The sequence below is a fragment of the Mastacembelus armatus genome, chromosome 19 (assembly GCF_900324485.2).
Source record: "Mastacembelus armatus chromosome 19, fMasArm1.2, whole genome shotgun sequence".
Lineage (NCBI taxonomy): Eukaryota > Metazoa > Chordata > Actinopteri > Synbranchiformes > Mastacembelidae > Mastacembelus > Mastacembelus armatus.
This window is the reverse complement of record NC_046651.1, coordinates 16,666,357-16,678,350: the sequence shown is the minus strand read 5'-3', so window position 1 is coordinate 16,678,350 and position 11,994 is coordinate 16,666,357. Positions and strand designations below refer to the sequence as shown.

The 11,994-nt window shown below is 42.1% G+C and overlaps 2 protein-coding genes across 6 annotated transcripts; both read left to right on the top strand.

The window, feature by feature from the left end:
* Positions 1-3,357: 3,357 nt before the first annotated feature.
* Positions 3,358-8,021, top strand: dydc2 (DPY30 domain containing 2). Of its 5 annotated transcripts, none has more exons than XM_026314695.2 (9): positions 3,358-3,742; positions 5,146-5,334; positions 5,586-5,708; positions 5,954-6,106; positions 6,357-6,500; positions 6,659-6,787; positions 7,063-7,227; positions 7,483-7,638; positions 7,764-8,021. In XM_026314695.2, the coding sequence occupies exons 2-9, from the start codon at positions 5,188-5,190 to the stop codon at positions 7,785-7,787; spliced, it is 1,041 nt and encodes a 346-aa protein (XP_026170480.1). In that variant the 5' UTR covers positions 3,358-3,742; positions 5,146-5,187; the 3' UTR covers positions 7,788-8,021. The 5 variants fall into 5 exon arrangements, with proteins under 5 accessions (XP_026170480.1, XP_026170481.1, XP_026170478.1 ...); XM_026314696.1 differs by lacking the exon at positions 3,358-3,742 and adding an exon at positions 4,820-4,861 and having other exon boundaries at positions 7,066-7,227; XM_026314693.1 differs by lacking the exon at positions 3,358-3,742 and adding an exon at positions 4,820-4,861.
* A 1,742-nt stretch (positions 8,022-9,763) lies between these two features.
* LOC113135563 (peroxiredoxin-like 2A) lies at positions 9,764-11,584 on the top strand. The gene is made up of 5 exons (XM_026315690.1): positions 9,764-10,049; positions 10,140-10,231; positions 10,667-10,807; positions 10,962-11,126; positions 11,209-11,584. The coding sequence occupies exons 1-5, from the start codon at positions 9,866-9,868 to the stop codon at positions 11,320-11,322; spliced, it is 696 nt and encodes a 231-aa protein (XP_026171475.1). The 5' UTR covers positions 9,764-9,865; the 3' UTR covers positions 11,323-11,584.
* Positions 11,585-11,994: the final 410 nt, after the last annotated feature.

Sequence of the window (11,994 nt, the reverse complement as noted above, 5' to 3'; positions counted from 1 at the left end):
AGTCACAAGCCAACCAGCGCAGCCTTACACCTACCTGTTACTCCCTTCACACTCCTGTCCAAACCCTAGTCTCCCCTCTCATCATCCCATTTTACCCCCATTCTGAGAGCCATGGGCCCCGCTGCCCTCAAAACGTGAGCCAATCTTAAAATACACATCCTGAGAATGGATGTGTTTCTCTGTGGCTCATGGGGAACATTTCCTGATTGCATTACATCACACTGTCACTGCTAAAGCCATCAATGTCTTTTTTTAAAAAAGCTAAGTCCCACAACTGAAAACCTGCCAATCTCAAAAAAGTTCCCTCCAGGAGGCTGTTGCCTTGTCTCCCATGTTGGTTTGGTAAACACGTTCTTGTGCCCCTGTTAATTTTAACAAAGAGCAAGGAGTGCAGTTAAGACTGAGAGTTTTAGTTTCAGTCACAAACATCATACATGTTATGCAGATAGTGTAAAGATGTCCAGAAAATACATTCCTGCCTCCAAGTTTAGGAGGAAATGCAAATGGTGTCAGTATTAAAATCACTGGTGAAAGACGTAGTCAGAGTCCTTTACCTAAGTACCAATACAAACATGGAAATAGGACCAGTCTGCCAATCGAGCATGTGGGATAAGAAGTAACATAACACACACAGAAGTAAAGTACTAGTAAGTCCAAATGTAAGCACAGTGTTTTAAGTATATCTGCACAGTTACTTAGCACCACGGGCCTGACAGTCAGCTCAGGACATGACAATGCTGGTTCAGTCACACTATGGACATGTAGCAAATGGAGGAGGAGGGAGGGGATGTTAGGTTTCAGAAGACTTCCCCAACAGTAATGCACATATCACCTTGCATGTCAGTGAAGGCCTTGTGACCTGTGACATTCTGGTTGAGGATATAGACGGGCTAACGTAGACACGTCTTCGTTACAGTAGCCGGCCGTGGAATGCAAATGCCAATATTCACCTCTGGAAACTAACCAAACTGTCTTTTGGCTTTTGGCACAAGAGCAGCGTGAGTTCCTACAAGAGAGGTTGTGCTGTTGGCTCGCTAGATTTCCAAGTCTCGATTCTTCAGCATTCAAATTGCTTAAAGTGAATATTGAAAACAGCAAGAATTGCAATTAGATGCTTGTACTCGCTGTGAAATCCTTACCAGCATAAGGTCACATGAGACGAGCAGAAACCTTTCTCTGTAGTAGAGGACAGTTTGCATGTTGTCATGTGCTATTGCTGTGATTACAAGTTAAACTGAAGTCATACTACATATTTTATACGAGTATAAAAACCTAATGCTTAATCAGGTTTAATGACTTGTTACTTCCCAGGTGTTTAAAGATGAGTTTCATGACATCATGGCAAACGTCTCACTTACCACCGCAGGAATGTGGTTAAGTTGTAAACGACAGATCTACAGAGCAAACAAGGGCTTTTATCCACACACCCTTTGACATTTGACGTGCTCCTGTTCCCCCACAGGGTCACATCTCAACACTGTAGTTCTCTACTACTGGGGGTCAAGCTCCTGCAGTCTTTGACCTTATTTTGATGTCTTTATTGGATGCCTGCACAGTAGGCTCAGTTGCACGATATGACTACATGCATTATGCTGCTGCTGAGAGGGCACTGCAGTCATTTGCAGTATGCCTTGGTCGCTGCATACCAGGGGGCTGTGAAGACCTAGTGTAATCTCCCTGGTGCAGCCAGATGGTCAGATGGCTAACAAAGACGTATAGGCCTAATAATTTAGTCCAGACCTTTAGTGGAGGATGCAGCCAAAAAATGTATCTGGTGACAGGTAAATGTTTCACTACAACCTTCTTGGTTGAACACTGACATAATAATAATAAGATGTCACCAGCACAATATGAGAAGATCAACTTCTTTAGGTCAACAGGAAGATTATTGTTCTTTGATATAGTCTAATACAGCTTTGTAAACAGATTTCTGTTGCCTTATAATGACCCATTTGGCCTTTGCATTGCCTACACAGAAATCTGAGTAGATTATATGTGAAAGTGATATGGAGAATATTCCACTCAGCCTGTGATGGACCTGGAGGAGCTATTATCATATCCATAGCACCCATCAAGTTCATAAAAACCCCATAAAGTAACTGCTCATGTTCAAAGTATCTATTAAAACAAAGACATTATTTCTGTCACATGGGGCGGTACAATAGGAAAACAACAAAAGTGAGCATCACAAATAATGACACTGAACTAGAGACTGGGACACATGAGATGGTAAATTTTGTTTTACTTTAACCTTATTTCACCTTTTGGATAGTCTGGAAAATACAGAGGCCTAGCCAAGCAGTCAGATGGGCTCACTTGGTGAAAGAAACTCAAAACCGACACCTTCTGCGTCCAAGAACATGTGATGCAAGACACACAAACACACACAGGCAGACGAAGCACAGATACAGAGTTACACATGATGCATGCTGAAAGCTACATAAATACACATGGCTCCTCAGACAATTGACCTTAAATTTCAAACAAAGTGAATTCAAAAAACACCACATGATGATCCTCATCCATGATGAAATCTGGCTTTAAAGCTGGGGCTCCACTATAGGAGCCCATCCTGTATAAGAGATGCAGATGCACTAAATACAAACACCAGTCTCCACATCTTTTACTGTGTCCAAACATCTGCTTTTCCTGCATGGAGCCAGGCAGTCTCCATAGTCCCGCACTTCTGATTTAGGCAACATGGATTAACGGCAGAGAGATAGTGGGGTATGAGCATCCACAGCATCGCACCATCTGGCCCATCTTCCATGAAGACATGGGCTAAAAATAAACTTTGTCCCCGTGGGAGGAGACATAGTGGGGATTGAGAAGGCTGCAAAGCGGCCACACTGGACATTACAACCATGTGTCTCCAGGGAGATATTCACCTGGCAGGTGAAGACACGGCCTTGTCGTGATGTTCATGTGCAGTTGTCCCGGTCATACTGTATATAGTACGCATGTGCGTGCGTACACCTCAGCGCAAACATCCACACACCAGCTCATACACACATAATTAAAAACACTGCTGAGACGCCATAAATCCACCAAATCCAAATTTGACCCAAGCTCAATTACAGGTCCAAGTTTATTATTAGAACAAAGCGCTCATATTAAAAACACGTCGTTTCATTTCATTTCTGTGACAGCGCAGTGAATCATTTTGAGTGCCAGGAAAAACACACTGTTTGATTTAGCCTTCACATTTTTAATGAAAACTTCCCTTTATCAAATAAGTTAAATAGATCCCAGTTACTGGAAAGACACACATGACAAATGAAGTAGGAAATCTAAACCATTACAAAGAATGACCTGGCTATAAGTCTGCTACCTAACACAAAGATGCCAACCCGCTTCATTTAATGCCAAGAAAGGGAAGCATTCAGCTCATCAGGAGGCGAACTCACCATTCAGTGAAGATATAAAACAGCAGCAAATAACCATCAAACCCTTGAGAGAAGCTTTCAATCTGCAGCCTGACAGGAAGCTTTTCTATTCTGAGGCTCACGCAGGCTAAACAACACACAGAAGACAACAGAAGGCAGGTGGTGCTGGTTACCTTGCACGACAAAGCAAGTATTTCCACAGAATCCAAGAAACTTGAAAAAAAAAAATCAAGTCTTCCGTCAAGCCTCACACTGAGGACGTAATTCTCCCCTTCTGGCAGCCAGTGCGCGGCTGCGGGACAGCTGTTGCTGACGCAGTGTGGTGTCCTGCAGTGAAACCGGAGCAGTTGCTCCAGGTAGGATCAGATCAGACCTTTGACACTTCACCAGCGGAACCCCGTCCCGTTCCCACACAGCTGGTCGCTGCTGCTGCTGCACGTCTTGCATACATGCATCTCAAAGTAATGACCTGTGTTTGAGCTGAACGGCCTGCTGCAGCTCCAAGACGTCTGAGCACAGACCCTGCTCACCTTCAACATACAATGCTGATCTGTAAATTGAAGTTTAACTGTGTTGTTGCCATTACTGATTCACTTGTTTGTGAGAGCTCGTATGTTTTATGCATTAAACATGATTTCATCCAGAGTCACGTGGATGAATTACTAGGTTGTGTGTTATTATGGTAACTTGTTGAACTTTCCTAACCCATGCAAGACGAATAGTTATAGATAAATACATTTCGAACTACGACAAAGTTAAATTAATTAATTAATTAATTTGAAAATAAAAAAGAAATATTTCCTAAACTAGGAACTAACAAAAGATTTTAGGAGTTGACCCCGAGAAACTGAGGTGTGTTGGTGCTGCAGCCACCAGAGGGCAGAATGAAGTTCTTTTTATTCAGGCCTATGTTGTGCTTAGTAGCGTCACTGCAGTCTATTTAAACTGACAGCAAAATTACAAGTCTTCAGAAATGTGTTGATGCAATATGTTATTAAAACACAAAACCTCCATAGACCATCTTAGAAATACTGAACAAACAGAGACTGGCAGCTATTGTTAAACATGGCTAGACGCAGTCATTTGATTATTGTTTTGGTTTTGTTTCATTTTAGTTGATTTTTTTTTTGACTAGTGACAGTTTAGTCAAAGCTAGTTCATTCTTTCTTTCTTTTCTTCTTTCTTTTTAATATATAAGCATTTTGTTTTGTTTATGAATTAGGTTTATGCCTCCATTATTGTAAACCTATTTTTGGTTCTGACTTTCATAATAATAACAATAATACATATTAATTATTATCATCATTAATAAAAATATTAATTATTATTATTATTATTATTATTATTATTAATAGTAGTAATAAAAATAGTAGGACTATATAGTAGTAGGAACTACTTTAAAAGGAATCGAGGGGAGCATTAATACAGTGGCACCGTTACCATAGAGACACAGCCGATACATTCCGTTGACAAAGGTTTGTTTTGGTAATGTTCCTGCGCTTCTCTTCGTTATTAAACTACTAACTAGTTCAGTTTTTACAATTATCCTGGGAAATATAGGGGGCAATAAAATTTGAAGTATTAGATATGTGACTAAGCTTTAGGGTCAAAAAGGCAAATAAAACCGTCTGGCGAAGTTCCGGTTAACCGACGCTAACCAACGCTGGATGTTTGTCATTTAACTAGTCATTTGTCATTTAGCAGCCGCATCTTAAGTCTGATTAACAACTTTTCGGTGTCATGTGTTTCCACTTTACAGATTGACCTGACGTTGTGTTGTGACTGTTCGCGCAGAAAAACCATGGACTCTGAGTATATAAAAAAACACCTGGGGAAATGTTTGGCAGAAGGACTCGCTGAAGTGGCCGAGCGGCGCCCCGTAAACCCGATCCTGTATCTGGCCCGATGGCTCCACAAGCACAACGACAATGTTCAATACGAGACAAAGGTAAGATGCTGTTTCGTTGGACTGTCAGTAGGGGGAAGCATCACACAACACAGTGTTTAACCCTCTACTTCAACCTCAAACCCCTGGTCTTCAAATGAGTTTTAAGAACTGCAGTAAAACATGACAGACTTAGCTTCTTAGTTTGTAAATTTGGGACTAGGGACTCAGGCTTGTAAGGATAAAAGGTTTAAATAGTTTTTTGAAAGTACAGTGGCAGTCAAAGTTATTGTTATAACTTTTTTTTATTCCAGAAAAAGGCTGAATTGGCACTCCTGGAGCAGGAGCAGGCAAAAGCCAGAGAGGAGGTGCTGCATCAGGAGAAGTTGAGGGAGGAGGAGCGAAAGATCAGGGAGGCCTTGGATGAGTCTAAAGAAGTATGTTCAGAAAATCTGCAAAAAATATACTATTCATGAGTCTGTTTATGAATCTGTGCTGCTGTGTTTAGTCATCATCAGAATCTGCTTTCTTAGACTCAGGGTTTAGAAGGTGGATCATCCCACAGATAATTTAACAAAAGCTGAGATAGATTCAGATTTCCTGCTTTCCTATGCTTGTAAGGATATTGTACTACACTTTAAACACTGAGCAAAATCCTTCAAGAGCATATGAACATCTACAGCTCTCTGAGAAGGAACCCTCTGGACCTAATGCAGAACATGCTGAGGAAAACAAACCTGTGATAGAATTAAAAAGAGAAACGCCTGATTCTGAAAACCAGCAGGACACAGACAAACACCAGACTGAAGCTCAGGAAAATGACACTGAACATGAGGTGATTAAAAAGTAGATCTCACGTCTGTGTGCTTCTGGTGGTGGTGCCTTTTTGATCATTTTCCTCTTAGGTTTGGTGTCTTCTGTTGTGTTTTTGGTTTGATTCATGACCTTTCCTGAGGTATATTTGGTGGTGGGGCACACTGCTACACCCAGTTTCATCCTGTACATTACTTCTACGCCTCCTCTGGTGTGGAAAAGCCATCACATGACCGACTACAAATGGTTTAAGAAGGTGGTGTGTTTGCTAGATGAACGTTCCAGGTGATATAACCTATCAAGCAGAAGAGAACACAGAGGTGGAGCCAAATGCCAATCACATAGAAGAGAAAACTGAGGAGGAGGGATGCAACAATCAAGTAGTGGAAAAAGAAATGAACCAAACTGAGGATAAGGTAACATTTTTTGTGTCCCACAGCTGTATAATCTGCTTCATCTCCTTAATTTATATGTAACTCTTTACCAGAAGGATTTAAATCATTACATTCATAAAAATGCAGCAGTGTTAAAATAGTTCAGGTGCATACTCTTCTGTCTCACAACTGCTCTGCAGGTAGTTGATCAACCTGATGCTCCTGAACCTGATCAGACTGAGTCACACTTGAATCTTGGCAGAGAAGACACTGATGATTTAAAAACAGACAATGCAGAAGAGCTCAGCGATAAACAGGACACAGAGAAGGTGATGCTGCTGGAATACAGGTTATAAACTGTTGGATGAGGATTCAGATTTAGAGTGGAAGAGATGCAGAAGGGCAAGGAAAGATGGGCAGAATGATGAAGACTTGAAGCAAAGTGAGCTGAACACAGGTTAAACTAAACAGGAGACAGAGAGACCTCTTTGTCCAGCTGAAGAGAATACTGACAGGATTCAGGATGAGCAAAGCAAAATGACAGGATTATTTCACTTTTCCTTAATCTAATCAAGTAATTTTCTGTATGACACAATTTCACTAGAAGGCTGATGATGATGAAACTACAGATTCCTTCCAAGTAGAGACAAACTCAGCCCCACAGATGGACGGTCTCAAACCACAGGAGACATTTTCTGCTGAAGAAAGGACAGAAATTGAACCGGAGACGCAGGAATCCAGTTCTCATCCTCTGAAAGACCAGGAAGAGGTGGTTTATCTCAGTCAATCTCCTGACTCTACTGAACATTTACATAAATGCAGCTTCTTAGTATAAATGCAGAATAAATCTAATTCATTCTTTGCTAAATTTTGAGGCTTTGAGAAAGAAAAAGTAGTCCAGAGGAGACAGGAGTGTTGTGCTTGAATACTGATATGTCACTGCAGCAGTAGCTAGTGAGGCAGACAGTTAGGAACAGATGTTTGTCTAATGCTAACCAGAACTGTTCTGACCATCACATCTCAGGAGGCAGGTGGGCAATGCACAAATACGACTGCTGATAACACGACCCCTGCTGAGGATGATGTAACTGCAGAGGGGGCGGTGTTGAGTGAGACACCAGTGACTCCCCAAGGACAACATGAAAAGCCCCTTTCTGAACAGGAAGAGGAAAAGGAGAAGGTAGACGATGAAGACCAAGTGGGAACAAGTGAAGCTGAAAAAAATGATTTACGATTTATTTCAAACCATTTGAAAAACTCACAAAGAGACCTGGACTAATGTTTTCATCCTCTGTTTCTTTTCAGGAAGAAAACGGAGACAATTTGTGATCACAGACCATATGTGAACGATATGTCTCTGCTCTGTGACAATACATCATCCACTCATTCATCTTTGCCATGAATGGGTTTATAGTTTCAGTGTAGTTTGGTGGATATATACTGTCTTCTTCTTCTTCTTCTTTTCCTTTGGGCTGCTCCCTTCAGTGTTCGTCACAGCGAACCATCTGCCTCCATTTAACCCTATCCTCTGTATCCTCCTCACCCACACCAACTATCCTCATGTCCTCCTTCACTTCATCCAAGAACCTCCTCTTTGGTCTTCCTCTAGGCCTCCTTCCTGGCAGCTCTAACCTCAGCATCCTTTTACCAATGTATTCACTGTCCCTCCTCTGAACATGTCCAAACCATCTCAATCTGGCTTCCCTGGCTTTTTCTACAAAACATCTAACATGAGCTGTCCCTCTGATGTCCTCATTCCTGATCCTATCCATCCTCGTCACTCCCAGAGAGAACCTCAACATCTTCAGCTCTGCTACCTCCAGCTCTACCTCCTGTCTTTTTCTCAGTGTCTTTTTTCCCAGTACACTTCCTCCATTCCTCAGGCATCCTCTCACTCTCCAAGATCTTGTTAAGTAGCCCAGTCAAAAACTCTACTGCCACCTCTCCTAAACACTTCCATACCTCCACAGGTACAGTATGTCGTCAGGACCAACTGCCTTTCCCCTCTTCATCCTCTTCAACGCCTTCCTCATTTCATCCTTACTGATCTTTGCTACCTCCTGCTCCACAGCAGTCACCTCTTCTACTCTGTGCTCTCTAACATTTCCTCATTCATCATGGTAATTCATCATAACCACTGACAACATTCAACATCACACCCTCAACTTCCAGCTTCAGACTCATCACCCTATCTGACACTCTCTTCACCTCCAGAACATTCCTAGCAAAATCCTCCTTCAGGATAACTCCTACTCCATTCCTCTTTCCATCCACACCATGATAAAACAGCTTGGACCCTGCTGCTAATCTATAGGCCTTGCTACCTTTCCACCTGGTCTCCTGAACATACGAGATATCCACCTTTCTTCTCTCCATCATATCAGCCAACTCTCTAGTTTTCCCTGACAAAGTCCCTACTCTAAGTCCTACACTGCTGCCCTTCCTCTTCTCTCTTTGCCTACGAACACGCCTTCCTCTTCTCCTTCTTCGACCAACAGTAGTCCTATTTCCACTGGCATCCTGTAAGGCAACAACACCAGTGGCGTTGTTAACCTGAGCCGCGACCGATCTGGTATGGAAGTCATATTTGTGATTGGCATGTTTGATTTGGCTGAAATTTTACATCAGATGCCCTTCCTGACACAACCCTCTACATTTACCCGGACGTGGGACCAGCACATGAAGACACTGGATTGTGCCCCCCTGTGGTTGCATTTGGTGGATATATACTGTATCTGCAAATATAAAATAAGCAAGTGTTAAATAAAAAATATATATTCCTCATCAAACATTTATTGTTTATTTCAGTATCTGTAACTAAATTGTTCCAAATTCTCTCCAGGCATGTTTTGAGACATATACATATGTAATAAAAAACCTTGGAATAAAAGATTTTATTTCTACAAAAAGGGAATTTCAGAGTTAAACATTATAAAATATACATCTAGTCTCCATTCTCACTGATAAATCCAGAATCACAGAATATGTAAACATTCAAAAATAGTCTCCTGGTCTGAAAATATACAAATGTGCCTCAAATTAAGCAAAAGTCATTTTGAGAGTAAAGGGACTTTAGGTGTTTGATTAAACTGTAACAGGTAATGACAGAAATTAGTGGTTTAGTAACGTTAATTCCTGCAGCATGCAGACACTAAGCCACTGTTTGGTGTGGCTTTAATAAATTATTCTGTTTTTATTGTGTAACTGCTTGATCACGATGATTTCGTTTTCCTCGGTGACCTTTGAACTGGAGGAGGAGGAGCCTTGCTGCATAATAATAGTTTTGTAATGTTCGGTGTCTGCCGCTGTCAGACAACAGGACCGCGTCTCCAATGAAACACGGCTGCTGTTAATCACGTCTTCTGATTGGAGTCTGGGCCGGAGGAAACTGGGAGGATTGAGTTTAAATGCTGCGGAGTCCAAGGGGGCACACGGGGGAACTTGTAATGGCCCTTATAATTAACGTCGTGGCTGCTGTGGGAGACGTCGTCACCGCTGTGATGAACTTTTTCACGAATATTTTTCTGACACCGCCGTTAAAGGCCACTCTCAGACATTTGGAGGAGACTGAACTCAAAAGCTTGAAAGGAGGTGAGTCAGAAGTCTGTGTTTTATTTTGAAGGGAGCTGCTGCTGCTTCTTACGCAGCTGTTTTAACCCTTTGCCTCATTTCTTCCCTCAGAAATAAAGACTGTGAAAGCCAAGTCTCTTTGGGACAAGTCTGGAGCTGTGATCATGGCAGTTCGTCGTCCTGGCTGATTTTTGTGCAGAGAGGTGAGATCAGTAAAATGTGTCCACAGTCTGTCCCCAGGTTTATTTGAACCCCTTAGACAGAAAGGGTTTCCAATGACTCCTGTTTAAGTTGAAAGTGTTTGGCTACATAACAGGACTTTGGGGTCACTGCAGTCTAAACCCAGTGACTGACTTGCCTTTGACTTGCATTGATAATATTTGTGACTATCACACTAAATTTAACTCTCCATCATGAGGGAGAAGCAACTTGGTCACATGTGTGAAGTGACAAGAGACACAAGTCATTCAGGTCATAGGGGACATGTACAAAAGTGAGTCAAAATGATGCTCCAATAACAAGGACGCTCAGTATCAGATAAAACAATGTGAACTTGACTGGGGGGAGAAATTCAGTTGTGTTTAAAAGAAAAGTGATCAATTTGTGTTCATCTGACTATTTTATGTCTTTGGCTCCAGGAGGCTGCAGAGCTGTCCTCTCTCAAACCCCAGTTAGATGAGCTGGGGGTCCCTCTTTATGCTGTGGTGAAGGAGGATATTGGCACCGAGGTAGAGAACTTCAGAGCATACTTCAAGGGGGAGATCTTCTTGGATGAAAAGGTGAACTCTCTTTATCCCTGCAATGTGATCAGCATCCTCCTGTTTTTCAGCATCACTTCTTGTGTAATCACTAAAGTCATTCAGGGCCTGTGGGAAATCAGTTCAGGTCTGCATGAATTATTCAAGGCTTGTGGTTTGTGCGCTTGCATTGCAGAGGCATTTTTATGGACCTCGTGAGAGGAAGATGGGTCTCCTGGCGTTCTTTCGTGTCGGGGTGTGGATGAGTGGCCTGAGGGCCTTTAAGAAGGGCGTCATGGGAAACATTCAGGGAGAGGGCTTTGTGCTTGGCGGGGTCTTCGTCATTGGACGAGGACAGCAGGTAAATTTGATAGAGGAATCACCAGTAAAAGTCATGAATTAAACATGTACAGTGTGTTTTTATTTGTATTGTTCTGCTGCAGGGAATACTCCTGGAGCATAGAGAGATTGAATTTGGGGATAAAGTCAACATTGAAGATGTGATCAGAGCTGCCAGAAGGATACCACAGGAGCTTCTGGCTTTGGAGCAGAACTAATGCAAAGTGTGGATTAGGAACTCATTTGTAACAAACCTGTGTGAGAAAACAAAATGTGTACTAGTCTCTGGGGAAAACAGGATGCATTTTGGGGTATGACTAATAAGAGTGAGTGTGTTAATGATGGTCTGTCTTTAAACTCGACAGAGGAAGCAGACCTGATATGTAACACTCAGTTTTAGTTTTTATTACACCATGATGTTGCTGTGTTTATCCTGGGAGCCTGTGACTTGCATAATAAAACATGCCTTTGCTCACTACAGTTTGGCTTTTCTCATCATTCCCTGCTTGGAAGTTGCTCAGCTGTTGGTTAAATCATTGTATTTCAGAGGGTGGGACTTTTTAAATCCAGTGGATGGGGTCAGAAGTACAGTCTGGACATTTTGGAGTAACTCCCCTTATTTGACTGGTTGATTCATTTGAGAGTCTAGAAGGTTGTACTGTTTTTAAAATGTTTTAGTTTCCTTGAATGAAGGTGGTCTCTACCTCGGGAGAGAAACATGTTTAGTTCTTACATCTCTGTTGTAACGTAGAAGGTTCTGTCACGTTGTCGATTGAGCGGCCTTTTACTTGTCCAATCAAATTCTTCTAATTAACTTTACTCTGACCAATCGACGGGCCCGGGGGGCGGAGCTCTGTAATCAGGTGAAATGTCCATGACAGGTGCGTTGA